Source organism: Dipodomys merriami, unplaced genomic scaffold, assembly GCF_024711535.1.
Source record: "Dipodomys merriami isolate MVZ:Mamm:240054 unplaced genomic scaffold, mDipMer1.0.p SCAF_7, whole genome shotgun sequence".
NCBI classification, from domain to species: Eukaryota; Metazoa; Chordata; class Mammalia; order Rodentia; family Heteromyidae; genus Dipodomys; species Dipodomys merriami.
In genome coordinates, this window is record NW_027206290.1 from 56,106,066 (window position 1) to 56,132,815 (window position 26,750).

At 42.7% G+C, this 26,750-nt stretch overlaps 1 protein-coding gene across 1 annotated transcript in view; it reads right to left on the reverse strand.

The window, feature by feature from the left end:
* The window catches only part of Pcsk2 (proprotein convertase subtilisin/kexin type 2), a 267,516-nt gene that overhangs the window by 14,430 nt on the left and 226,336 nt on the right, over positions 1-26,750 (reverse strand). Inside the window, exons 7-10 of the mRNA XM_070006706.1 lie at positions 22,526-22,614; positions 15,945-16,120; positions 2,162-2,377; positions 138-238 (exon numbers count right to left, since the gene is read on the reverse strand). Of these exons, the coding sequence (XP_069862807.1) occupies positions 138-238; positions 2,162-2,377; positions 15,945-16,120; positions 22,526-22,614 (582 nt within the window). The remainder of the gene's footprint in view (positions 1-137; positions 239-2,161; positions 2,378-15,944; positions 16,121-22,525; positions 22,615-26,750) is intronic.

The window sequence follows — 26,750 nt, forward strand, 5'->3', positions numbered from 1 at the left end:
CATAGATCATTAGAAATGCTTAGGAGAGTTCATAATAGGTTCTCATACCCACATTTGCCTCCATGGGTACCTGGCATGGGGGGAGAGAGGCACATGTTAACCCACCCTTCAGATCTGGGCCCAGAGCTATAACATACTTAGCCTCTAAAGCCAGTGCAAACACCCCAGCTGCTTCAGGAGCAGCCGCAGATGTCCCAGAATGCCTCAGAGTGCAGTTGCCATACAAATCTGTGGTGGCCTGGAAGAGAAGAGATTGACTAATGAATGAACAAATCTTATCATGTTGAATCCCCAAACAATGGATCAGGCTATGAGATATTTGTTTTATTTAAAATATATCTTGTTCTGAAGATTAAGATGAAATTAAGGATAAGCTTAGCACCCAAATACCTCTCTCCTTTGGCATACATTTTATTCAAGTTTCCTAATAACCCATGCAAAAAGGGACATTATCATTTATCAGTACAGTATCCACAGGGTAAGTCAATTGTTCAAAGAAGCATAGAATATGGCCATTTCAAGGACTAGAAAGACTTTTATTTTCTGCAACAGAAAAGGGGACACCAGAGGTTAAAAAGTGATAGGTAAGTTCTATCCCCTGGTCCATGCAATGGTGCATTTTGTTAGGTTGGGATCAGTTTTAGGGTGATGACTCCATCATTTCTTCTTGAACGAAAGGGTGGTATTCCCTCCAAAAGAAAAGGAAGAGAGGGGAAAGTGGGTATCACAAAAGGAATAGGTCTGAGGTTCTCCCTTCCCCAACTGTCTGCTCTTCTCTGCAGGACTCTGGATGGGATAAAAAGAGCTAAGCCTTCCTTCTGCTTGGGAGGAGCTGGCATACTCTGACCAATAGGCAACCAGGTGGGTCACAGGAAAGACAGGCTGTTACCAGCCATGTCTCTTTTATGGAAAGGGCTTCTTCTGGCTCACAAAGCAGTCTGATCATCTCAACAAGATCAGAGCCCAGGGGAAAACGGGATCAAAACCTTAGATGGAAATAATGATTTTTTTTTATTTTGAGCTTCCATCTTTTCCTCTTTTGGGTAGTTGGTGGTGGGTGGCCATTAAGATGCAGTTCATCTATTGACTTCCATACTAAATCCTTAATTTGGAGGCCTGAGGAAAGAATTGTATGTGAGGAAAATAGGAAGGAAGAGACTCCCAGAGGGTAAATATGCTATACAGCTGTGATGTCTATTTACCATTGCACTATCCTAGTTCTCTAGGAAGGAGAATTCTCTCTCTCTCTATCCCTCCCTCCCTCCCTCCTTCCCTCCCCCCCCTTTCTGTATTTGGGCTTGAATTTAGGACCTCACGATCTCACTTGGCTTTCTTGCTCAAGGCTGGCACTTTATACCCTTGAACCATACTTCCACTTCCAACTTTTTACTAGTTAATTGCAATTATCATAACTGCCACTGGTTAATTACAGAGTTTTCTGCCTGGGCGGGCTTTGAACTGTAATCCTCAGAGCTTAGCTTCCCCGAGTAGCTAGGATTGTAAGTGTGAGCACCTAGCAAAGAAGGAAAAGTCTTTTGCTTCGAAAAGAGAAGAAAAATAACCTAACTCTCTAAGCCTTAATTTTTGCTTTTTAAGTCATGAATCTATTAAAAATACAATGAAAACCACACTTTTACCTTGAGGAAAAAAACCAGTTGTACCCAATTCTAAAGGGTTTAAGGGACCCAGAAAAGTCTATTGGTGGATATTATTATTTTTTTGTTGGTGGATATTATTATTTCTTTCTTTCTTTTTTTCAGTGATGAGGAACAAACCTAGAGTATCTGACATGCTACATCCTAGCAATGCTATATTGTCACTATTATAATACATAGGGTTCTTGGTTCAGATGGGGTTGTGGCATGATGTCTCAGTTCTTACAATTAATTATTCTTGCAAGTGATAAGCCAAGGCAACTTAATTATAAACCAGAGGCCATCATCATTTGTATACCAGAATATCAACAAGGACATCTATGGAAGGTGAGCTACACAGGGCTCCTTATCATTCTTGCTTTCAACGCATGTACGGTAGGTCTCCACCTTGATCACACAGTGTAATGAGACATGAGGAAAGTGGATCTTCTCCCAAGGCTTTGAGGAAAGGGAGTTAACATGTCCATCCCATAAGGAAGCAAGGGCAGGAAATGGCTTACACTTACCACACCAGCCTCGGGGTTTCTCTTCCTCCCATTGCTGAAGGTAGATGCCAAGGTGGAGGAGCAACTCTCATCGTACAGCGCAGTCCTGCCATCGTTGATGGCTGAATTGATGGAGATGGTCCACATGCTGGAGGCGTAGCCATCACAGTTGCAGTCATCATAGCTGCCGCCATCCCCGGAGGCCCACACGTAGATGCTGCCTTTGCCTCCTCGGCCCTACAAGAGCAAGGGAGGTGCTGCTGGTTAAGCCAACATCTAGAAGACAGGGGCTAACTTGGGGGCTGGCCCTGAAACAGATAGGGGGCAATATTCCCAGTCCAGGTGAAGCTCTGGCCCAGGGAGGGTCAGGATTTGGATTTCATCAACAAGTGGACATAGTGGCTGGTACTCTGTGTGTGTGTGTGTGTGTGTGTGTGTGTGTGTGTGCGCGTGCTTGCGTGCGTGCGCTGTTACGGGAGCTTGAACTCAGGGCCTGTTGTTTTCACTCAGATTCTTCTGTTCATAGCTGCACCCTATCATGCCTCCATTCTTCTTTTCCAGCTTTTTTTTTTTTTTTTCCCTGGTTGATTGGAGATAAGAGTCTCATGGATTTGTCTGCCCGGATGGACTCTGAACCTCCATCCTCAGATTGCAGCCTCCTAAGTAGCTAGGATTACAGGGTGAGCTACTGGCCCCCAGCTGGTTTTACTTTTTTATTCTTCAGGAATCATATCGTTTTAGTTGCATAATGGGATATTATTTCTTTTCAGGAGGATCCAATATCAAAACTCACCTGGATTTACAATTTAAGCTAGCTTTACTACTTAAGCTCCTTAAAATTTGTAAATGAGCTGCTTTTTTAGAAAAGCTATAAAGGTAGTACATGCTCATTGTTAAAAATAGCCACAGTATATGGAAAGGACAATGAAAAAGCACTTCTGCGGGAGTAAGGTAGTCATTGTGCTTCCATTCTTTTATCAACAGTATTGAGGTTTTGAACTTAGGGCCTTGTGAGTGCCAGGCACATAATCTTCCAGTTGAGCCATGCCCCATTTCCCAGCTGATCTCAGTCTTATGTATTATCTTTCAGTGAAAGCTTAAATGTATGTATATTTATACTTTGCTATAGAAGATATACATTTATATATATAAATATTCTAAGTATAAAAATACATTTTCTCCCCAAATATATGTTTCACATATATGTTTATATACATCTATGCTTATATGCACACCTAAATTTTTCTAGTTTTTATTTTCCAGTACTGGGTTTGAACTCAGGGCCTGGTGTTTGCTAGTCAGGTGCTTTACCACTTGAACCACACTACTAGCCCTGGCATTCTATTAAACATAATCCTATATAACTTTGTAACTATGCAAAGGATCCTCACCAGATATAGGAAGAAAGTAGAATATTCTCCAGTAAAACATAAAACAAAAAGAAATTTAAGTACTAGATGATATGCACAGTGATAGTAATTTATAAATATGTTCAAACCATGTTCTCAGTGTTTTCACCTTTCCATTTTCTTTTGCTCATGTTCTATTAGATTTATTGTGTCTTTGTCACTCTAGCATAGGGTGCTTTGTTTCTTGCTTTCTCCCATTTTACTGCAGGCAGCAGAGCTTAGCTACTTGTTTTTTCCCCCCTTGGCTGGAGAGGAGAAGAGCTGGGCTGTGTGAGAGGCGAGGGGCAGGTGTGCAGCTTGGCTCAGGGCAGCTTGGTGATTCTCTAGTCTAGATTGAGAAGGCAGAAGATATTGGCAGGAAAGTCTGTCTTTGTAAGGCTGGCAGGGTCCAAGGTCTGATTCACTGTTTTGAAGTGGAGATGCCAAAAGGAAGCGAGATGACTGGATTACCTCCAGGCGATGTCTACTCCTGACAATGAGAAGGGATATTTTGCCTTGCTTCTAATGGGGCAGGGAGTTAATTAACCCATGATTGATTGAGTCAATAACTCAGCATGTATTTATTCCAGCACTAGCTGGAAATTGTCTTCAGCTTCTTGGTAAATCTACACCACTGACAAACTCCATCCAAACAAGTAAGTGCTCTAAGAAACAGACCAAGGAGAAAAAAGGGTCATCTTACAAGTTACACACTCAACCACATGCACACATGTGCACATGCATATGCATATGCACACATACACACACACACACACTTAGCCAGTGTCAGATGCCAATGGCATCCTTGTGGAAATTCTTGGAGATTCTTCAAAAAAACTAAACACAGAACTACTCTATGGTCCAGCAATACCACTTGTGTAATTATCCAAAAGATTACCCATCAGGCCACAGTAAAGCTATTACTCCCGTGTTCATTCTGCACTATTCACCATAGTCAAGGTATGGAAACAGCCCAGATACCCTTCAGTTGACAAAAGGAATAAGATAATGTGATGTGTGTGTGTGTGTGTGTGTATATATATAATATACATAATGGAAACTTACTCATTCATCAAGAAAAATGATATTTGCAAAGAAATTATGGACCTGGAAAAAGTAAGTCAGGCCCAGAGAGACATGTTTTCTCTAATATAAGGAAGTTAATTCTAATTTAGAAATATACATGTAAACATACAGGGGATCATTTACACATGTAATTTAACTAAAGTATGGTCTCTGCAAGGGAGAATTCCAATTCCTTTGAGTAGCCTAACAAAATGAATACCAGGAAACTGGTGCTTGAGGTGTGGGGGGAGGGTGAGGTCAAGGGAAGCTGGGTAAACAAGTGACAAGAAGTGTGGAGGAGAATGCACTCATAATATTCAACTTGTGTAGGTATAAATGGAAGCAGGAAAATGGATGGATGGGTGGGGTTGGGAGAAATGGAGGAGACTGGTGGAAAGGGTGACATTGATATACTGTGCTTATAAACTGGCACGTTGAATTATCATCCTTTTGTACAACTTCTTAAAATAATAACAACAATAATAACAATAATAATAAAACTGGCATCCTTTGAAAGAGATGTTGATGTGGTTCAGGACAAATGGGAGAGATGGGCCATGGGACTCATCCTATCTCAGTTACACAGGTCCTCAGTTCTCTTGGTGAGACAAACAACCCCTCCTGTAAGTAAACAGTGCTAGACATCACATCGTCACCCTGAGGTAGGGAGGGTGGAAGACTGGTTCTTTCACCAGCCATACAGAAAATAGGGAGACATTCAACACACTGAAAAACAGAATGTGCCATATGAAATGGTATGGAGGGATGGATGAAAACAACCAATAGAATATTACCTTCTTGGATAGAAAGACATCATGTCACACTTGTCAATTTTCCCTATGTTGATTTAGAAACTTAACATGATCCCAATACATATATTGTATTGACTCAGATTAGTTCATACAACTGCTGCCATACCAGACAGGGCACTTTATCCAAACCCAATAAGACATGGGAGATGACCCAGAGATTAGGGACCTGGGAACTAGTAAGGATGAATAACCTGCCCTGTTCATTCTGGAACTCTCTCCTTCTTTTCTCCCCTTCCACCTTAAACATTTTTTTTTTGGTGATATTGGGGTTTGAACTCAGCCTCATACTTGCTTGGCTGGTGCTCCACCACTTGAACCATGCTGCAGGCCTGACATTTTGCTGATAATTTTGGAGATGGAGTCTCCTGGATGTTTCTGCCTCGGTTGGCTTTGAACACAAGATCTTCTGGATCTCAGCCTCCTGAATAGTTAGGATTACAGGTTTAAGCCACTAGTGCCTGGCTGGAAATATTTAAAATGTATAAAATTATGTTTATTTTTAAAGCTGTTTTAAAAACTAGAAATAACCTTTCCTCTTAAGTAAAAGATGAAAGGAATTATGAGAGGTCTATTTAACAAGACTAATAAAATATGACATCGAAGAGGAAAGATTAGGTAACAGTAAGAAACACATTTGGGGCAGATCAAAAAGAGTGGATATATTTTTATGACCACAGATCTATTTCTTAAGCTGTTTTTATATTTTGCCATTATGTATAAAACTTGTAGGACTCACAGCATCAAGAATCATTTAGTCATGGAAGAGTATAAAGAGATTTTCTTCTTCATAGCCTATTTGAATTATTCTGTATTGAATGTGAATTTTTTTTTTTGGTGCCAGTCCTGGGGCTTGAACTCAGGGTCTGGGCACTGTTCCTGAGCTTCTTTTATTCAAAGCTAGAGCTCTACTACTTCTGGCTTTTTTTTTTAGTTGTTAGAGATAAGAGTTTCACAGACTTTTCTGACCAAGGTGGCTTTGAACCATGATCCTCAGATCTCATCCTCTTGAGTAGCTAGGATTACAGGTGTGAGCCACTGATGCCTTGAATAATGATTATGATTTTTTATAATAAAATATAGTAATATTTTAAAGCATGTCCAATGCCTTATTAAGATGTCGAGTTGGTTGGAAAAGAAAAGCACAGTTGGGTATTTAGGAAAAGGCAAACTTTTCAGGTTAGCTTCACCAGATGTGTGGTTCCCTCCATCCCCTCTTCCCCATCCTCTTCCTCCATCTCCCCACTGGGCCAGGAATCCTGGACCAGCCATTAACTGTGTTACTTAGGATGGAGGGTCTGACTCATTGGAGCCCTACCTTTCTCAGAGTCTCACCTTCTGGGATGCAGACCATGTGCTGGGGGCATAGGAATCTAGCTGGACCCCCACCTAGTGGATGGTGAGCAATTTATAACAGTCTTCTATGAAGAGCAAAATCACCAAATACGTGTTAAGAAAGGTTTCTCTTTTGTGCTGGGCTTAGGGTTTGAACTTAGGGCTTGGATGTTGTTCCTTAGCTTTATCCTTCAAGGCTGATGCTCTACCAGCTCAAGTAGTAATTAGAAGTAAGAGTCTTGTGAACTTTCCTGTTTGGGCTGGCTTTGAACTGTGATCCTCAGACCTCAGCCTCCTGAGTTGCTAGAATTACAGGTGTGAGCCACTGGCACCAGGCTCAGTCCTTTTAATTTTCAAAAACAGTTTCCCTAACTTTGTGGATAAAATGGTACCACATTGTTTTCAGTTACATATTTCTTCTCTGAAGGTTGAATTTAGACTCTTATGTTTTGTTCTCTTCACTGTGCAAGACTTAGCAAAGCCCCAGGCCCCCAAAGATAATATTCCTTTATAAAGTGCTTTTTCTTAATTTGCAGACTCTTGCACAGATAGCTCATGGATGGAAATATGCAGATATTATGTAAATAAGCATATGAAAAGATGCTTCACAACTCAGGACTTCAGGGGAATGTAAAGTAAAACAAGATACAGTGGTACACCTGATAGAATGGTCAAACTCCTCCAAAGTCAAGGGCAGGTAAGGATGGGGAGGGCAAGACTATCCTCCACTGTTGGTGGGAATGCACATTTGTAGCCTCTTTACAAGATGGTTTAGCATTTTCTTCCAAACTAAATTGATTCCAATCCAAATAACCTAGAGGTAGTACTCTTGGCATTTATTCAAAGGAGTTGACTCTTTATATACATAGAATCTATGTTGGATGTTATAAGACACTACAAGACACTATGTTGAAAACAAACTTTACAACTTTTGCCAGGGTAGGGGTAGGGGGAGTAGTTGTGGAGATGGGAGGGAAGGGATGGTAGGGGAAAAACAAAGGAGGAGGCAACAATGCTTGATAGGAAATGTACTCATTACCTTGCTCATGTAACTGTAACCCCTCTGTACAGTATTAAGATGCCTTGGACTAGTGAATGCCTAAATACTAGACATATAGATGATGAAATATTATGCAGCCTTAAAAAGTAGTATGCTAGCAGACCAGGAAAGGACGTGGAGGGGCCTTAACTCCTTACTAAGTGCAGCCATACTCAAAGGATGACGACCCAGTGTGGGCTTCCGACCTGGCCACTGCTTCTAGTTGGCCATACGTCAGGACACATCACCTGGAGCCCACCAACCTTTTTTCCTTTTCTAAAATCCAGAGATGGAGGAATCAGCATCAGGGCAACATCATTTCAGAGGCTGGGTTGCAGATGGCGCACTGCAGCAGCCCTGTTCCATCGCGAGCTTCCATCGGGCTGAAGAGCATAAATCAGGGCTAGTGGAGTACTCTTGAGAACTTCATGACAGGAGACATTCATTGCCTGCCAGAAGCCTTGGCATTTGCTGCCACCGTGTCTGACCCATGCTCTGATTAAATTTCAGCAGGTGGCATCAGGGCCTTGCCTGGCCCGTGCCTGATTAATCAGTCTGTCCAGGCAAACCTCCACACTTCTGCAACCTCTTCCTTGTCTCTACACCCAGGAAACGCACAACAATGCAGTTCCTTATTTTTTTTTTTTTTTGCATCTCAGAATGTTTCCTGTCTTTAAATATTCCTAAATCATTCTCTCTAGTAGCAATCTTGAAAAGTGATGAACAGGAAGTGGCCTGGAAGGATCAGAGCCAGCCAGCCGGTGTCAGGGCTGTCCCAAGTAAATGCATTTCCTCCAGATGTCAAAGAACTTTATGAGTCAACTTTCACCTTCAAGGTTCCTCTGTGGTGATCCGAATTTCCCTTCCGCTTGCCAGAGTAAAATGAGATGCCACCACATACGATGGGTGTTTTATCATGACTTGTCACGGCTGGACCATTAGTCTCCTTGCAAGAGCTGTATCTTTCTCCCTTGAGCAATAAACACCGTGGCCTGCCACTGCTGTATTTATCCAGATGACAACTCCAAGTCTTTGATTAGGTTTTACTCAACCTGCACCCCAGCCCTTGGGAGCAAACAGCAGGAGCAGTCAGCCCACATACCCAAGAACCTCTGTAGACCCAAGAACCTCTGTGCCAGGGGACTATTGAAATGTCAGCACAGGCATCTCTTTGTTATAGAACTTCTTCTTCCCCAAACCTGAAGGCTGCCCTCTAGCCCAGAGTGCTGGGCTATCCCACCGTGGGGAACAAACCTCCATCAATGGCTTTGTCCTGCACTCATGTTGCTAGGTAGGTCACTTAATAGATTTGTGTCCATCCTGTTTTCAGCTTCCTGTGCTCAGAGGTTCTCCCAGTGGTTCTGTCCTGATGAGACGACCTGAATCGACCCATTCTGTTTTCAGAAGTACTTTCTTACTTATTCTTGCCTTTCCTCAGCTTCCCAGATAATATCAACTCAAACCTGTCAAATAATTTCAACTCAGACCTTGAGCTGCCATTTTCTCTCAGTATCTGGTTCTAGGAGATTTGCAAGTAAGGCAGAAAGCCATGATGAGTTATCACATAATTCAGGGGTCTCTGTTGCCCATTTTCTACTTACAAGGTGAAAAATGCTTTAACTGGCTGGGTGCCAGTGGCTCATGCCTGTAATCCTAGCTACTAAGGAGGCTGAGATCTGAGGATCGCGATTCAAAGACAGCTGGAGCAGGAACTTCCATGAGACTCTTATCTCCAATTAACCACCAGAAAACCGGAAGTGGCTTAAGTGGTAAAGTGCCAGCCTTGAACTGAAGAGCTGAGGGACAGTGCCCAGGCCCAGAGTTCAAGCCCCATGACCAACCGAAAAAAAAAAAAAAAGCTTTAACTATATACCCAACACATGGACTATGAAGTTGACAAATTGAAATAAGGAAAGCAAAAACAACAACAAAAATTTCCTTCTTTCCTTTCTTCTTGACCACACCATTAAGTATTCATTAAGCGAACTTAGGAGTAGGTGAGGTTTGTGTGTCACAATTGGGAATGGTGGGTTCTGTGGTAAACAGTGTGCTCTGGTAAGGTCTCTTCTTTTTCTTCCTTTTTATACTAGTCAAACAAAGCACATGTGTAAGATACTAAGATTTAAAGACAGCTAAAACTGCCTCTGTGAGAGGTAATTGTAACCTTTCAGAGATGGATAACTCCTTCCTTTCTTCCTTCCTTCTTTCCTTCCTTCCTTCCTTCCTTCCTTCCTTCCTTCCTTCCTTCCTTCCTTCCTTCCTTCCTTCCTTCCTTCCTCCCTGCCTGCCTGCCTTCCTTCCTTCTTTCCTTCCTTCCTTCCTTCCTTCCTTCCTTCCTTCCTTCCTTCCTTCCTTCCTTCCTTCCTTCCTGCCTGCCTGCCTGCCTTCTTCCTTCCTTCCTTCCTTCCTTCCTTCCTTCCTTCCTTCCTTCCTTCCTTCCTTCCTTCCTTCCTTCCTTCCTTTCCTTCTCTATTTCTCTCTTCCTTTTACTTTTTGTGCTCAAGACTTCTTCTTTACCACTTGACCCACAACTGCACTTTTGGCTTTTTGCTGGTTAATTGCAGATAAGAGCCCAGGCTGGCTTTGAACCCCCAGCTTCAGATCTCAGCCTCCTGAGTTAGGATTGCAGGCATGAGCCGCTGGCACCTGTCATCGCTTCCTTTTTAAAAAACATTTACATGTTATCATCTGAAAATAGTCATAATGTTTTTTTTTCCCTCTCTCTCAAGTCTCGGCATCCTTGGCATGCTTTGCTGAACAATCTCGCTTGAAAAAGGCCTTTTCAGTTGTAGCTAGGGAGGTGACAGATGGGGCAGCAGCACATACCCAGCTTAGCAATGTGGCGAGGGAGTTCAGAGGCCCAGGGAAGCTGACAGGGGCCGCCCAGAGATGATCTGCAGTGAGTGCCATCTGCATTGTAAATGTTGGCAGAGGGCACACATCATCGACTCAGAGCACACATTATCTCTGGTGGCTTCAGGTGACAAAAACATGCCTGTCTGTGAAAAGCAGGCATCTGCCACATGCTCCCCTGGGCCATGCTGACATCTGGCCCTGGGTTGGATGCGGCATTACTCCTCTCCAGCCACACAGTATTAAAGGAGATGAGCTGTGTGTGTGTCAGAAGTTATACCTAAGCCAGGTCACTGGTGGCTCACGTCTCTAATTGTAGCTACTCAGGAGGCTGAGATCTGAGGATCTTGGTTTGAAGCCAGCCCTGGCAGGAAAGTTCGTGAGAAGTTTACCTCCAATTAACCAGCAAAAGTAAAATAAAACAAAATAACTAAAAATTAAGAGCCTGAAATGGCTCAAGCAGTAGAGCACTAGCTTTGAGGAGAAAAATAAAGCTCAGGGACAGTGCCTAGGCCTTGAGTTCAGGTCCCCCCACCCCTCAAAAAAAGTTCAACCTCAATATGGACCAGGAACATCACCTCCTGTCATTCCCTCCAGTTTTGTAAACAACCCTGCACTACTCATACATCAGGGTTTTCAGATGGGCTGAATTTCAACAGCAGATTGCCATTATTTTATAAGAAAATATCATCTCTTTATTTCTGAGACCTGCCCAAATGTAACCATTGTTAGCAGATGACATGATGCTGTTCACTTCAAGGGCTCCCCCATTCCTGAGTTTCTGGGAGACCCTTATATTGTAGGCATGAATCTAACAGTGAGGTCTTGACTGGGAAGTTACCCTTCATATTCTTCCGGTAACTTGAAACTCTCGTTGGAAAGCCTGTCATCTTGGGGAAAGATAAGATTTAGGCTTTCTGGTGCTTTTCTCTAGTGGTTCATCTTTCCAAAGGGAATTTTCAGCCTTCTCCAGGCCTTGCTTTGCCTTTACTTGCAGGGCGATTACATGAGTATGCAAATGTGGTTAATTTAAAGGAAACCGGAGTGTGCTGGTAAATGCCTAATGACCAGCTCTCTGAGTGTGAGTATAAAGGGCCACCATGCTGGTGGCTCACACTTGTAATCCTAGCTACTCAAGAGGCTGAGATCTGAGGATCATGGTTTGAAGCCAGCCTGGGCAGGAAGGTCTGTGAGACTCTTTTTTTTTTTTTGATCCATAATGGAGCTTGAATTCAGGATTTGGCACTGTCTCTGAGCTTTTTCGCTCAAGTCTAGCACTCTACCACTTTGAACCTCAGCTCCACTTTTTTGTTTTTTCCCCCTGGTGGTTAATTGGAGATGAGTTTCATGGACTTTGCTGCCTGGGGTTGGCTCTGAACTGTGATCCTCAGATCTCAGCCTCCTGAGTAGCTAGGATTACAGGCATGAGTGAGCATGAGATTCTTATCTCCAATACCTAGAAAAAGCCAGAGTGGCACTGTGGCTCAAGTGGTAGAGCAATAGCCTTGAGCAAAAGAAGCTTAGGGACAGCACCCATACCCTATGTTCAAACCCCAGGACCCACCCCCTCTTCTGCCCCACCCCTCATCCCGCCCCGACACAAAGGCCCTCACTTGTGGTGTTTGCCAAGATCCATGTCTGATCTGAAGCTACTGATGTGACATCATCAGGCGCCAATTCTGGCAAGACATTTTGCCTGACAGAAGAGCATTGTTCTGTCCATAATGAGAAATTGTGCACATTGCTCCTTTGAATGATTATGTTAGCGAATGGGGGAAGGAGACCTTACCAGTTCCCAAAAAAGGAGAAGAAAACTACTTTCCTTGGGTTGACTATCACCCATCTTGACTATAAAAGGAAACCCAGGTACTATCAAGTGACCAGGTTGTTTCTGCTGCTCTAGTGAGCTCAAATCTCTCCCAGGGTTTTTCATTCTAAAATTGAAAAGGCGTGTTCATTTTCTAGGGCCCCCACCATAAGATCCTCAAAACTAGGTGACATTAATAACAGAAATCTATTGCTTAGCTCTTTTGGAAGGTAGAAATTCAGGACTGAGTGTCATCAGTGTTAGCTCCTCCCAATGACTGGCAAGGAAGAATGCTCCTTGCCCTTCTTCCAGCTTGTGATGTTGTACCAGCCATGTTTAGCCTTCCTGGGCTTGTAGCTGTGTCTGCTATTTCTGCTTTCATCTTCCTGTGGTCTCTCCCTTAGAATTTTCCTTTTTCCTTTCCAAAATAAGGACACTAATCGTATTGGATTAGGAGCTCAGCCAATTCCTGTATGACCTCATCTTCACTAACTACATCTGTAACAAGGCCGATTACAAATAACTTTACATTCTGAGGTCCTGGGGCATAACATTTCAATGTATGAATATTTGAATACATAATCCAACCACATAACAGAAGAGAGAGAGAGAGAGTTTGTGTGTCTGTGGGGGGAAGATGGTCTTATATTTATGTGCAGACCTCTGTAACAATTCAATAACACAGAAGACACTTTTCCAAAAATTATATTAAGTGAAGTAAGCCAGGTCCAAAGAAACATAGGTCCCATGGTTTCCCTTATTTGTAATATCTAGTATATGTCTGAATCAAGCAGAAAAGGTCAGATAAGGTGATGTTAGGGAAATGAACCCTAAGATATATATTCAAATGTTTTTTTCTTTCATGCGATTGTTTCTAATGCATTTATAAGATTATTTCTTTGTTGCTTTGTATGTCCCTCCGGCACAGTATAACCCCTGCTTTCACTGTATTTGATGTTGGTATAATTTGTGGAGGGGAAAGGGAAAAACAAATCATTTAAATAGGTAGACCCATTGCAACAATGAGATGTACAAGACGTTATGTTGAAAACGAACTTTACAACTTTGGTGCGGGGCAGGGTGGGGGGGAGCGGGGAGGATTGGGTGGGGGGGGCAGGGGGAGGATGGGAAGGGATGGGAAGGGGAAACAAAGGAGGAGGCTACAATGCTTGATAAGAAATGTACTCATTATCTTGCCCTTGTAATTGTAACCCCTCTGTACAGTATTTTTCACAATTAAAAAAAAAAAGAAGACACTTTTCCACCAAAGGGCCAGAAAGTGTGAATACAGATGACTCACACTCAATGTTATGCAGAGTAGATGAGAAAGAGGACACATTGGAAACCTGAATGTCCTCTCACTCTGTGAGTTCTGGACCTTTCTAGTAGAAGCACATTTCCTTGCTTTGATGGTTCATGGGGGCGCTGGGGGGTGGGAGGTGTGAGATGGGGTAGGGGTGGAGCGAGAGGAGGATGGCAGGGAAGGTATACCCTCTATTTAGGACCAAAATTTCCTTGACAGCATCAAGGATAAGTAGCAGTTAGAGCAGAGACTGACTGATTGTGGCTGGCAAGGATGCTGTTAGTCCTCATCTATGTGGAAACACCCTGTGAACCTACACCCCCAAAGAAGAGAAGGAAGGATGAAAGAAAGGAAGATCCAAAGCCAGGCAGCAGCAGACAGGGCGAGAGGCCTTAAACCCCGATGTTCACACATCCTGGGGCTGGGATCTTACAGATGCCTGGAATCCAGCACATCTGTCTGTTTCTTTCTAGGCCATTCAGGGACCTGTTTTAACTGTCCCACTGAATTCAGCATTCCGGTGCCTCCTTCCAAGAAACTCCTTCAATTGAGTTATGTAGGTTTCTGTATCCACATCACAGAGACACACTAAAATGTGGAGCTTGGTCACTCACACTCCACCTAACACAGCACCCTGACGGGAAAGTAGGTTGCTGTTAATTCAGAGCACCAGTTACCTCATGCCCTTTTCCATTCTGTGTGAGTTTATAAAAGTCCTTCCACAGAGTCCCAGGACCTTAGGGTCTCATCCTGAAGGATGTTGTTTCGAGCAACACCTCAAATTTTAGCGGGGTCTTCTTAAAGTGCAGTCGGATGCATCAGGTGGATGAGGCTGAGACATGGTACCAGCTCACACTCCTAGGTGGACCAGTCGCCACACTAGTAGAGTTCTAGCTACTCAGGAAGCTGAGATCTAGAAGATCTCAGTTCCAAGCCAGCCTGGGGAAGAAAAGTCTGTGAGACCAGCACAATTCTGGAATAGAGTGATTAAATGGAGGTGTAGGGTGCTTTCCATGATCAGGAAAGCTGAGTGAGAATGTAGGGCCCTGAGTTCAATTTCTGGTACTAGCACCAAACCAAGTCACCATCACCACCACCAATCCCCTTCCCCAATGCTTTGTGAAGGCATATTCAAACCAGGACTGTTGTGTCACTTTAGGTCCCCGGACTCACGGAGCAGAGACAAGTCACTCCCAATATGCCCTATCTGAGTTCATGACTAGGCTCCAGGAATCTGCAGTAGTTGTATTTTGGGGTCAGTCATGACTGCAGCTGACACTTACCATTTTCTGGGTATCCATTCCCCAGTGCCTTGTATATGCATGCTTATCTCATGTATACCTCATTTGGATCCTGGTCCTTTGATGGACCCAACGTTGTGACTATTGTACAGGCAAGAAAATAAACCCAGCTGGGTTAAGTCACTTGCTACTAGGTGCTCAGGCCCTGAATGGTGAAGCAGAGAGTTGACCCAGCAATCCCCTAATCCCCAAGCCTGGGCTTGTATCTTGTCTTGGGTGGTCATTACTCTAAAACCTCAGAGAAGAAACCTCTGTCTCTCACTAAGTGGCACTGTGCAGGCTCTCCAGGCTGCTCTGTCTTTGGAGCCCCTGCCTTTGTCTCCTTCCCTTGACTCTTGGTCAGTAGACAAAGAGGCTAGTTTTAGGAACCCATGGACATATTGCTTAGACCTCCTACTATGGGAGTACTGTGGTTATCCTCTAGCTCCTGCCCTTGCATTTGGTCTCATCCAATGTGGGTTGAGCATCTACTTCCTGTAGGCTGGCCCCAACCAGCCAGGGAGCATGGAGGGGAAGGTAATACTGGCCCATTGTTGTCTAGGATGGGTGACTTTGGCTGTGAATCTAGCAGAAACTTCCTTAGAGAGGGGCAGTCATCTGAGACCCTTTTCTCCTCAATACAGGGATCTGGCCTTGTCATTGTGAGATGTCTCTTCTGCCACCTGCTTTCCTTCCTCCTCTTTATCCATCAGAGATGTCCTTCCCTGTAAGTTTCCTGCCTTGCTCAACCTATTTTTGGTGTGTTCTTTTCTCACAGGATCTGAGTAGCACACAGGGAAAGAACCTTGCCTCTTCTCCTGCCCCTGCCACGGCTTTTCATCTCCTGCACTGCCACCATGACTTCACCCACCGGCTCCCATCTCATGAGGGGACTGGGATCTCATGGTGGCAGGGGTGTCTTTACCTTGTTCACACCATCGGCCATGGCCTGAAGCGTGAGCTCTCGGGGCCCGTCCACTGTCTTCCCGTTGTCTGTGGGGCCCCAGCTGGCACTGTAGATGTCGATCAGTTGAGGCATGTGGCTGATGGAGGAGGCCTCAATGATGTCTGTCATAAATGGCTGGTCCAGCATCCGGATACCTGTGGACAGGTGTGAGCGGAGATAGCACATTTTGTTACCCAAGTCATAAGGAGACCTGGCAATGGAGAAGAGCTTGGGTATTAGCTATGGTTAGAACAGATGGCAACCTTGGATGATCCAGGGAACAGTTTGGAATCCAAGGATCAGAAAGGATGCCTCGAGGTCTTGCTCATGCCTTCTGTTATGGTACTACTGGCAAAAGGATTTATTCCTCTAGTAAACTTCACTACAGTTCCTATAATGGTAAGAGGCCATGTTTGCTGAAGAGATTCCTTAATAAGCCCATTTGTTAAGTGGAAGCTCAGCCTGCAAGAATTCCATGTTGACTGGGGTCAAGGTCCATGAGAGAAATAAAGCAACTATGTGTGACAGGTAGAGGAGATAATTGATAACTGAGAGTTAAGGTGAAATTCCAGAGGTCAAGGATGGACAGGGACAGGTCCAAGTTATGATGAGGAAAGAGGAGCTCTCAGTTCAGTATAGCTGAGAGGGGACATGGGGGATGGCGGAAGTTTTGAGTGGGATACTTGAAACTGTGTTAGCAATGGGATGTGTGATGCAGCCCCTCCTCTCCCTCCCATGGTATATCAGTGGTGTTTGTGTTTCTCTTTGATGCCATGTAGGTATGACTTCTTGCTGGACTAAGTAGGTAAGCCTGAGCTTCTCACTGGGATACAGGAGAAGAGAAGAGGGTGGCTTCCATTTCTATATCTCCCATAGTGCACATCATTCTTTGACCATCCAGAAAGTGCCTCTCTAGGGCTAACTCACCAGCAGCCAATGAGATGGGCTTCCTGCCCACCATCACAACCTTCAAAGTGCTGCTGATTGGGCCATTTTGTTTTCTATAGCAACAGCCCCTCCCTTCCCCCCCCCCCCCCCCCCCCCCCCGGGGAGGAATCAATTGGTAACAATATTCTGTGGTAAGGAGTCTAGAGTGTTATGTAGCTGACTTACTTCTTTCGATGCATGAGGACTGCTGGAATTAACACTCTTTTCATTTATTTACTTTTTTTGGTCAGTCGTGGGTCCTGAACTCTGGGCCTGGGCACTGTCCCTCAGCTCTTTCAGCTCAAGGTTAGTGCTCTACCACGGAGCCACCTTCCCAGCGCTTTACTATTTTTTTTTTTTTAATTAGAGGAAGCCTTATCCAGAATAAATCTAATCTTTGGTTTGAATGTTTTTTTTTTTTTTTTTTTTTTTTTTTTTGTCGGTCGGGGGGCTTGAACTCTGGGCCTGGGCGCTGTCCTTCAGCTCTTCAGCTCAAGGCGAGCGCTCTACCACTTGAGCTACAGCGCCACTTCCAGTTTTCTGGTGGTTTATTTGAGATAGGAGTCTCACGGTCTCTCCTGCCCGGGCTGGCTTTGAACCGCGATCCTCAGATCTCAGCCTCCTGAGTAGCTAGGATTACAGGCGTGAGCCACCAGCGCCCGGCTGGTTTGAATGTTTTGCAAGCTAAGTTTTACGCTTTATCAGGAGATAGGAAGTCTAAAACTCTACATGAAGATGGCCAGTAGGCCACAGAATAAACAGACCAGCATAGTTTTTACATGAAGTTATACAGATGTGAGTGAGCATGCATGTGCATGCACACATACGTGTGTGTATGTGTGTGTGTGTTTGTTTGTGTGTGTGTGTGTGTGTGTGTGTGTAGGGTGTAAGGGAGAGTCCTGTCTTCACTTGTCCAGAAGGAGAAAACACAAATGCTTTTGAACCTGTCTAATGCCTGAACAACCGCCTTAATGAGAAGGTGATAGAAAGTCAACTCTGAGCAAGGTTACCTTGATTTCTCCATCCATCAGCTAAAGGCAGCTGAGGTTTTGTCAGAGCTGGCTTAGTGGCAATTAGGTGTGCCAAATACCCGCTTCGTTTTTGTAGTTCTGAGCCCTTAGCTGCTCTCCTTCTTCACCCCAATGGTGAATGGGAATTCCCAATGGGAATCCCTTCCTATTGCACAGGAACACAGGGGCTGACATATATTAATCTTCTGACTGCTTTAGCACCCAGGTGGAGGCGGGCAGGAGTGGCCACAGACTGCAAGCCATGTCCACTCATATTGTACAGTCAGGTGCCCGACATTTAATTGTGTTAAGTTCAGGAGGTATGAGGCATACCTTAACTAAATGAGATACAGTATTAGCAAGCAACAATACCATTAAGAGGCCCAAATGTGACTTGAGGACATTTAGGGAGGGCCTCTCCCCTGACTCTGGATGCTGAGGAGCTAGAGGGACCAGGTGTGTATGTCCAGGGTGGGTGGGTGGGTAGAGAGAGATGTCAAAGGGGTGAGGAGTCTGTTTCCTTACCTCTGTAAAGACTGCCACAAGTGTGTGGCCTCTCTTGCATTTATTTAGAGTCCTTATTTATTTACCTGCTTATCTGGCACCACAGCTGGCCTTCCTAGTGGCCTGGGATTGGCATGGTCTAGTGGATTGGAGGCAGAATTGTTTCTGCTTTGACCCCATTTCCAAGGATGTATATGCACCTGACATTTGTCCAGGCTCATCAGAGTCAGTTTGTGCACTCACGAATATTATCCTTGAAGGCTAAGGAGCACGTTTACACTCATTCAAGTTTTAGGTTCTGAAAACTCATTAATAACTGTGCTTATGGTGATTTATTTTATTGGCTTATTTAAAACTCAGATGAAATAGGTACAAAGTCATTGAGGTGTTATAAGATTTATTGGCTAATAAAAATAATGGTAATCTATGAAAGTGATTCATTGCTGTAGAGTCAATTGCAAGACATTCTGACAGTAATCAACAGTGTAGTTTTCAAATGCCAAAAGTTCTGCTTCAAAATAATCATGATAAATAATAATAATAATAATAATAATAATAATAATAATAATAATAATAATAATAATAATAATAAGAAGAAGAAGAAGAAGAAGAAGACAATCAACAGCAATGAGTGCTGGGAAGGAAAACTGTAGAGTGCTTTTTTAAAAACCAAGTCTAGATGAGTAAAGTGGCCAGAGAAGCAATGTCAGAGGAAGTAAGGGGCTCTTGAGAACTAAGAGAAGAAAAGGAGGTAGCCATGAAGCATAAAGGGAAAGGTTCTGGGCAGAGGGACCAGCCCATATGAGGGTCCAGGAGAATAGTGACTACACTTTCTTATGCATTTGCTAGGAGATTTCCAGTCTGAGTTGTGTTTAGCCATGTATACCTATATCACAGAGACAGGATGGACTACAGCAGAGAGGCTGTTGGGCACACTGACCCTTGGATGGGAAAATTGAACTAGGTCCTTCCTCAGTCAGCACCACCTGTCAGGTGGACAGCAGATGAATTCATGACTGCATATGAAAGTTATGGAGAAGATAGCCACACTGAAATGAATCTAGGGCTAGCTCTATGACATATACCAAGAAAGCCTGAAAATCAATGAGAAGAGAAATGAGCAAAGTTTATGAATAGAAAACTAAGTAGGAAACAAACTCTTGGAAAGATGCTAATGCATATTTTTCTTTTTCTCCTTTTAGAAGACTCATCGCAAAATTCACCTACAATCTTTTTTTTAAAAAAATTCCTAAGCTAGGAATCAACAGGCTTCTTCATTTTCAGAGCAGAGAAGGACTTTAACATCACTGTCAAAACCCTAATCATCTTGGAGACTAACAGAGACCAGCGGTGACCACAGTAGGCCACTAGAGGGCAATGTAGCCCTCTCTGGATCAGAAAGCTCTGGACAGGGAGATTTATTATTATTTTTTTTTTTCTGGAAGAATTTGATTCATTTTTAACAAGTAATAAGATGCCAGACAACGCTCACAATTGTCAGGTTGAGTGAGTAAAATATCAAGCTCCTCAAATCTGTAAGTTTGAGGAAGCTGAAACTCTGCCCCTGTTTGCACGGTGTGAGTAACTAGCATTTCCTTGAACTAGAATTCCTTTTCAACTCACTTCCAGGAACCCAGAGGATGCTAGATGCCTCGAAGGGCACCAGCTCTGAAGGGTGGAATTAGCTTACCCAGTGCTAGAACAGTTAGGATGAGAGTGATTGGCCACAAGGAGCAAGGCTGGGCTAGAGGAGTGGACAAGGCAGCGTGTTTGCTCAAAATTTCTGTGGCAGGTTGCTGATCTATATATCCCAGTGGGTTAGAGGCATTAAATTGCTTTTGGCAGGGGAGGCAGAGGCTCCTCCAGCCATCTGGGCCTCTGACTGGGAGGCTTTCTCTACCTAGCTGAGTTCTGCTCAGCCCTGGTGAGCTACATGAGCTAGTGAGAGTATTACTGGCCAATGAGTCACAGGTGCTGGTGAATCAACTCCTCAGCCTCCTCACCTGGTGGGAGGGGTCCATTTTGAGAGCCACCTGCAGGGCTGAGCCCTGGTTGTCTATTAGACTGATCAGTGTGTCAATCTACCTTCTGTGGCTTCCTTCCTTTAGCTCTCTTTCCCCTCACCCCCTAGTTATTCACTCTGGGGTCCTAGGATTACCCTTTCATCCCTTCTTCCCCACTCCAAAAAGCCACTGGCACCCAAATCCTTGTCTGGTGTTTTGCATTTAGGGAATCCAAACTAAGAGAGCAGGAAAATTAGGTCCAATTGTGAGCAGCTCAGATGTTTACAGAGTGCAAATAATAAAAGGAGAGAAAGACACAGAGCAAGACAGAGGCAGAGACAGAGAGAGACAAAGAGATAGCTAGAAAGACAGAGGTAAGGGGACAGGGAAGGAACCATCACACACTTCTAAGAAGCCATGGCCAGCACCTCTTTTAAATGCTATAGACTGTTATTTTACAAATCTCTTTGTTCAAAAAAGCCAGTAACTCTATTGAAGACCATCACTGAAAATGAGAAATTCAAGCTTGAAAATTTCAATTGTCTCCCATTTTCCCCTGTGACTGGCATCAGGTACCACCCCAGGTGTGAGCCTGGCTTATAAAATATCAACAGAATGAAATCCTTTCCCCTGAGCTCATCACTGCTTCTGACATTTTGGATGCACACAAAGTTAAAGGGCTGACACCTGGGGGCCAAGCTTTCTCTATGTACATTTCAGAAACCTCCAGATGCATTCTTTGTGAACTTTCTCACCCTCATCAGGCAGGAGGTGTTGAATGGATTAAGTGTGGGGAGATAGAGGCTTGCTCTATTTAGGCTCCTGGAAATGCAAGGTCAGTACAAAGCCAGTTTATGGAAAATAAAATCAAGGCACTTGAAAAAAAAAAAGAAAGGAAAAAAACCAAGGCTGTGTGATTGAGCTTGAATACATCAAGAACTCATTTGATGCAAAATTTGGCATAGCCACATCCATTCTTGGACATCTTGAGAAAAATCTAGGAATCTCGGACTCTCACTGTCTATTTCTGCGACTGTCTGTCTGTCACTCTGGGTGGAAATGGGGTTTGTAAACACCCACTGACTTGCCACTTCCCTTTATAAGGTTTTAGTCTCTGTAAAGAGGAAATGGTTAAATATCACACTCAATGAAATGTCATAAAAAGGTGGCTGAGAGCTGTTGGTTCATGCCTGTAATCCTAGCTACTCATAAGGCTGAGATCTGAGGATCATGGTTCCAATCCAGCCTGGGCAGGAAAGTCCATGAAACTCCTATCTCCAATTAACTACCAAGAAGCCAGAAGTAGAGCTGTGACTTAAGTGATAGAGTGCTAGTCTTGAGCGAAAAGGCTAAAGGATGACACCCAGGCCCTGAGTTTAGGCCCCAGTACTGGTAAAAATCCCCAATGAAACAAACTACAAACAAAAAACAAAACTAAGTAGACTGTATCTCCTTAGAGATGAATGAAATCCACTGTAAGAAGCACTTTAAATACTCTGAATATCATTATGAATACTTTATACATAGCTTGTCTTATCCTGCAGTTTATATTTGAGTTTCCAGAAAGTATTATTGATAGCAGGGTGTGGGGGTATGTGCCTATAATCCCAGTATATGGAAGGCTAAGGCTGTTGGCCAGGGTATTCAAGGGCAGCCTGGGTTACATAGTGAAGTTAGGTATGAATATTGGGATGAATATCGGGACAGCAAAGAGTAGCAAGCTTGCAGTTCCATTTGTATAGAGCTCAAAAACTGTTAGACAACAAGTTTGTGGTTTTTCTTGGGCTGATGCATAGTAGCTGGGTTGTATGAGGAGGGTGTTGGGATCTGGTCATGCGCTGGTTTTGTAGATATTACATTTGTGGGAAAAAATTACTGAGTGTTTACTTATGATCCATGAATGTTACCATAGCTGTGTTTAAACTTAAAATAAAAATAGCCTAATGTTTCTGTGAACATTATGATTTGCCAAAGTATTCTCAATCTCATTCTATCTGTGGACCGTGTCTCACCTGCCCCAGTGTGATTTTTTTTTCCTGCCAGGTCCCATCAGGCTGGAGACCAGAGTGGGATATCTTGTGGGGCTGACTGCCCAGACTGGGCAGGGCCACCTTACCTGCCACCTTGGAGTTGTACGCTACCCCAACTCCACAGATATTGTTGTTGGCTGAAGCTGAAACTTCTCCTGCACATCGGGTTCCATGGCTGGGGGGAAAAATAAAAGACAAGTAAGATGTATTGCTAAAAAGAATGTGGAGGCAATGTCTCAAATTCTACCAGCTGGAGACAATTTGCTTCTTTTCAGTGGCCCAACTGGGGTCGAGACAGCCTGTGGCCCACCTCATTTCCTGTCTGTATATCCCAATGTCCGCTTTCATCCTCCTACTTCATACCCGCGGCCTTCTTGACCTTGGTCTCTTGCTTTCACAAAATGGTTTCTAAGAACATTTTCAACCTTAACATTTGATCTTAACTGTAAAATTTGAAGTATCTTCCTGCAGGAAACACACACGTTTCCTTAAAAATGAAACAATATAAAACAGATATAGATGGGTTAGATGGGCTCTGAGATTCTCTCTCTCTCTCTCTCTCTCTCTCTCTCTCTCTCTCTCTCTCTCCTCTCTCTCTCCCTCTTTCTCTCTCTCTCACTTTGTTATTTTGATGGTACTGTGAGTCTTGCCCTTGCTAAGAAGGTGCTGTACCATTTAAGCCATTCCCCTAGCCTCTTTTGGCTTTAGTTAGTTTTGAATGAGGGTCTGGAGTTTTTGCCCAGACTGTCCTGGACTGTGATCCTCCTATTTATGCTTCCCATGTAGGTGGGATGACACTTGCTAACTTTTTGCCAGGGCTGGCTAAGTAGCTGACATCACAAGCAGGAGCCATGAGACCTGACTGGCTTTGCTGTGTTGTTTCTTAATTACTGGAGTTGTGGTCTGGTGTTATTTTCAAGAACATTTCAACACACAGGGTGTCATACTGCCTTTCAATAATGGGGTCATGGCTATGCCTTTTCATTGCATCTTAGCCTCCTGTGAGGAGTGATTGAATGCTCCAAGTCTTCACTTTTACCCAGAAAAAAAATCATATACTGGCAACATTTGGCAGTTTGACTTCAAGGGTTCTATAGAAACTGAGACTGAGCAGATTAAGAATCTGGGCAAGGCCTTTCCTTGAGGCAGATAAAACAAATGCCCAGATCTTAAAAAAAATCAAATCAAAGAATGCAAAAATAACCCCTCCAAACTTCTAAATATATTTATCAATTATAAATTACATATTTATATAGAACACATTTAAATATTTCTATTATAATGTGAATAGGGATATAAATTATAACTCTTAAATTATGTCATATATCATATAAAGAATGTAACATTAAATGTATATACATTATATAAATGATAATGTATATAAATTATACTGCAATTATATACATGTAATAATTATAATGTATATAAATTATAACAACATAGTATGTTTCCATTTATAACTACTTTAAATATTAATTGTATATACATATATATTCCTATCTCTATCTATCTATCTATCTATCTATCTATCTATCTATCTATCTATCTATCTATCTATCTATCTATCTATCTATCTATGCATACACACCTTTTTTTCTCTGCCTGAACAAAAGTAAATCCTACCTCTGTAAAGGCTGTTTGTCTCTTGGGTTCAAAATTCTCTTTGGAATAGGAATGAAATCTGTACACTGTGTACAGATCAACCCTGGAGTCACTGTGAGGTTGATCTGTGGAAAATTCAAGGGCTGAGCATTGCTAGCTACTTGGCTTCAGGGTTTTGCAAAGCACACTGGAGATTTTGGAGAAGGCACTTCAATATGGTTTAACTTGATGGGGCTGTGACTCTCATGGCTTCTATTTCTTTAGAAACTGCTATATAAAATGGGGAGAAAAGGGCAGGCAGGCTTCCACATATATAGGATACATTATGAAATACACACTTTGCAGTTTTTCCTATGTATTAGCAGGTCTATAGCTAAGCTTTATTTGTGCTTATATCTACTTGAGTATCATTAGTTATATATTCATATATTAGTATATAATATAATTATACATTCACCTAAATACCATAAACTACACATATGTCTTATGTCCATGCAATCTATTATGTCTTTAATTTTTAAATTTATGTTATTTTTTATATCTATAACACTGGCCTAGTTTCTTTTCCTATTGAGTATTTGTCTTTTTATTTTATTGTTTTGCTTTTTCTTTATAAATTAGAATACTAACTACTGGTTTTCCACAAAATTTGTTGTGCATATTTACTATTCTGTGGCTTGTCTTCCAGCTTCATCTTTTATGGTTTTTGTTGAATAAAAGTATTTAATTATCATGCATCAGGTTCATCTATCTTTTTCTTTAGTGTTTAATGGGATGGGGAATAATGGGGGAGAATGATAGAAGGGGTGATGTTGGTTAAGATCCATTATACTCTTAGCCTGACTTACAGAATTGTAACCTCTCTGTATAATTAATTATTAACAAATTAAAGAAGAAATCCACCCCTATGTCAGAATCATAAAGATTTTTTCTTCTACATTTCATTCTAAGGGTCTGGGAGTGTGGCTTAGTGGTAGAGTGCTTGCTTGGCATGCATGAAGCCTGGGTTCGTTTCCTCAGTACCACATAAACAGAAAAAGCCAGAAGTGTAGCTCAAGTGGTAGATACAGTGTTAGACTTGAGCAATAGAAGCTCAGGGACAGCACCCAGGCCCTGAGTTCAAGCCCCAGGGTTAGCCAAAACAACAACAACAACAAAACTCTCTCTCTCTCCCTCCCTCCTCTCTCTCTCTCTCTCTCTCTCTCTCTCTCTCTCTCTCTCTCTCTCTCTCTCTCTCTCTCTCTCTCTCTCTCTCTCTCTCTCTCACACACACACACACACACACATGGTGTGTCAAATCTGTAATCCAAAGTACTTGGGAAGTAGGATAGGAGGCTTGTGATTTGAGGTCAGATCAGACAAAAAGATTTTTGAGAGACTCTATTCCAATGAATGGCTGAGAATAGTGTTGCATACCTGTCACCACCAGCCACACAGGAAACCACAAGTTGGGGATCACAACCCAATGAAGCTTGGGCATAAAGTGAGACCTTGCTTCAAAATAACCAACATATAAAGAGACTGGAAGCATGGCTCAACTGATAGAAAGCCTACCTAGCCAAGAAAAGGCCCTGGGTTCTCTCTCTCTCTCTCTCTCTCTCTCTCTCTCTCTCTCTCTCTCTCTCTCACACACACACACACACACACACACACACACACACACTCATGATTTGTATACATCTTTATTTTTCCTGGAATTTATGTTCATTATGTGGATAGGCATCTATTTCCCTCAGGTGAATAGTTAGCACCATTTATCCAACAGTACTTCTCAGGTTATTTGCATTTGCATTTTTATTGCTGTCTGTTTTGGTCATGTTCTAAGCTTCCTTTTGTTTCTGGGCTTATTGTTCCATTTCTTTGATCTTGTTACTCCTGGTTTTCACACTATGCACTTATACATATTATGGCTTTATAATGTTTTGACATCTGGCAGATGAAGCTTCCCTTTCTCACTGTTGTTCTGGTGTCTATTTTCTCCTCCTCTTCCTCTTCTTCCTCCTCCTCCTCCTCTTCCTCCTTCTTTTTTTTGATGTGCCGATAATGGGGCTTGAACTCAGGGCCTCCTATTCTTGCTTTGATTTTTTGCTAAGGCTGGCACTCTACCACTTGAGCTACACCTCCACTATTGGCCTTTTTGTTAGTTAACTGGAATAAGAATTTCAGGGATTTATCTGTAAGTGCTAGCTTTGAACTCAGATCCTCTTATCTCAACCTTTTGAGTATAGTCAGTGGTGCCTGGCCTTTTTTTTTTTTTTTGTTATTATCTGCATTCCTTTCCTACATTTTCTCTTCTTTCCCTCCTCTCTCTTTGTCTTCTATTCTTTGCCCTTTGTTTTTTCATATCAATTTTAGAATGATTTTGTCTAGTTCCATTGAGAAATGCTATTGAAATTTTAATTGAAATCACATTGAATTAATAGATTAACTTGACATCTTTATATATTGTTCTTCCTTCTTATTCATGACCTTAGCATGCCACTCTATAACTCAAGAATGCTGTGATATCTTTGCAAAGTTTTATAATTGTCTCAGAGTGTTCTTTAGATTTATAATTTTTGATCAGTTATGAGATGTAGCATAGTGTTTGATAAAGAAATGATGGACAACACCCTTATCTTTTCCAGACTTAGAGAATGCTATCAAAGTTTCACGGTTAAGAAGAATGTTTGCTATAGGTTTTAGCCCTTATTTGCAATAACTAGTATA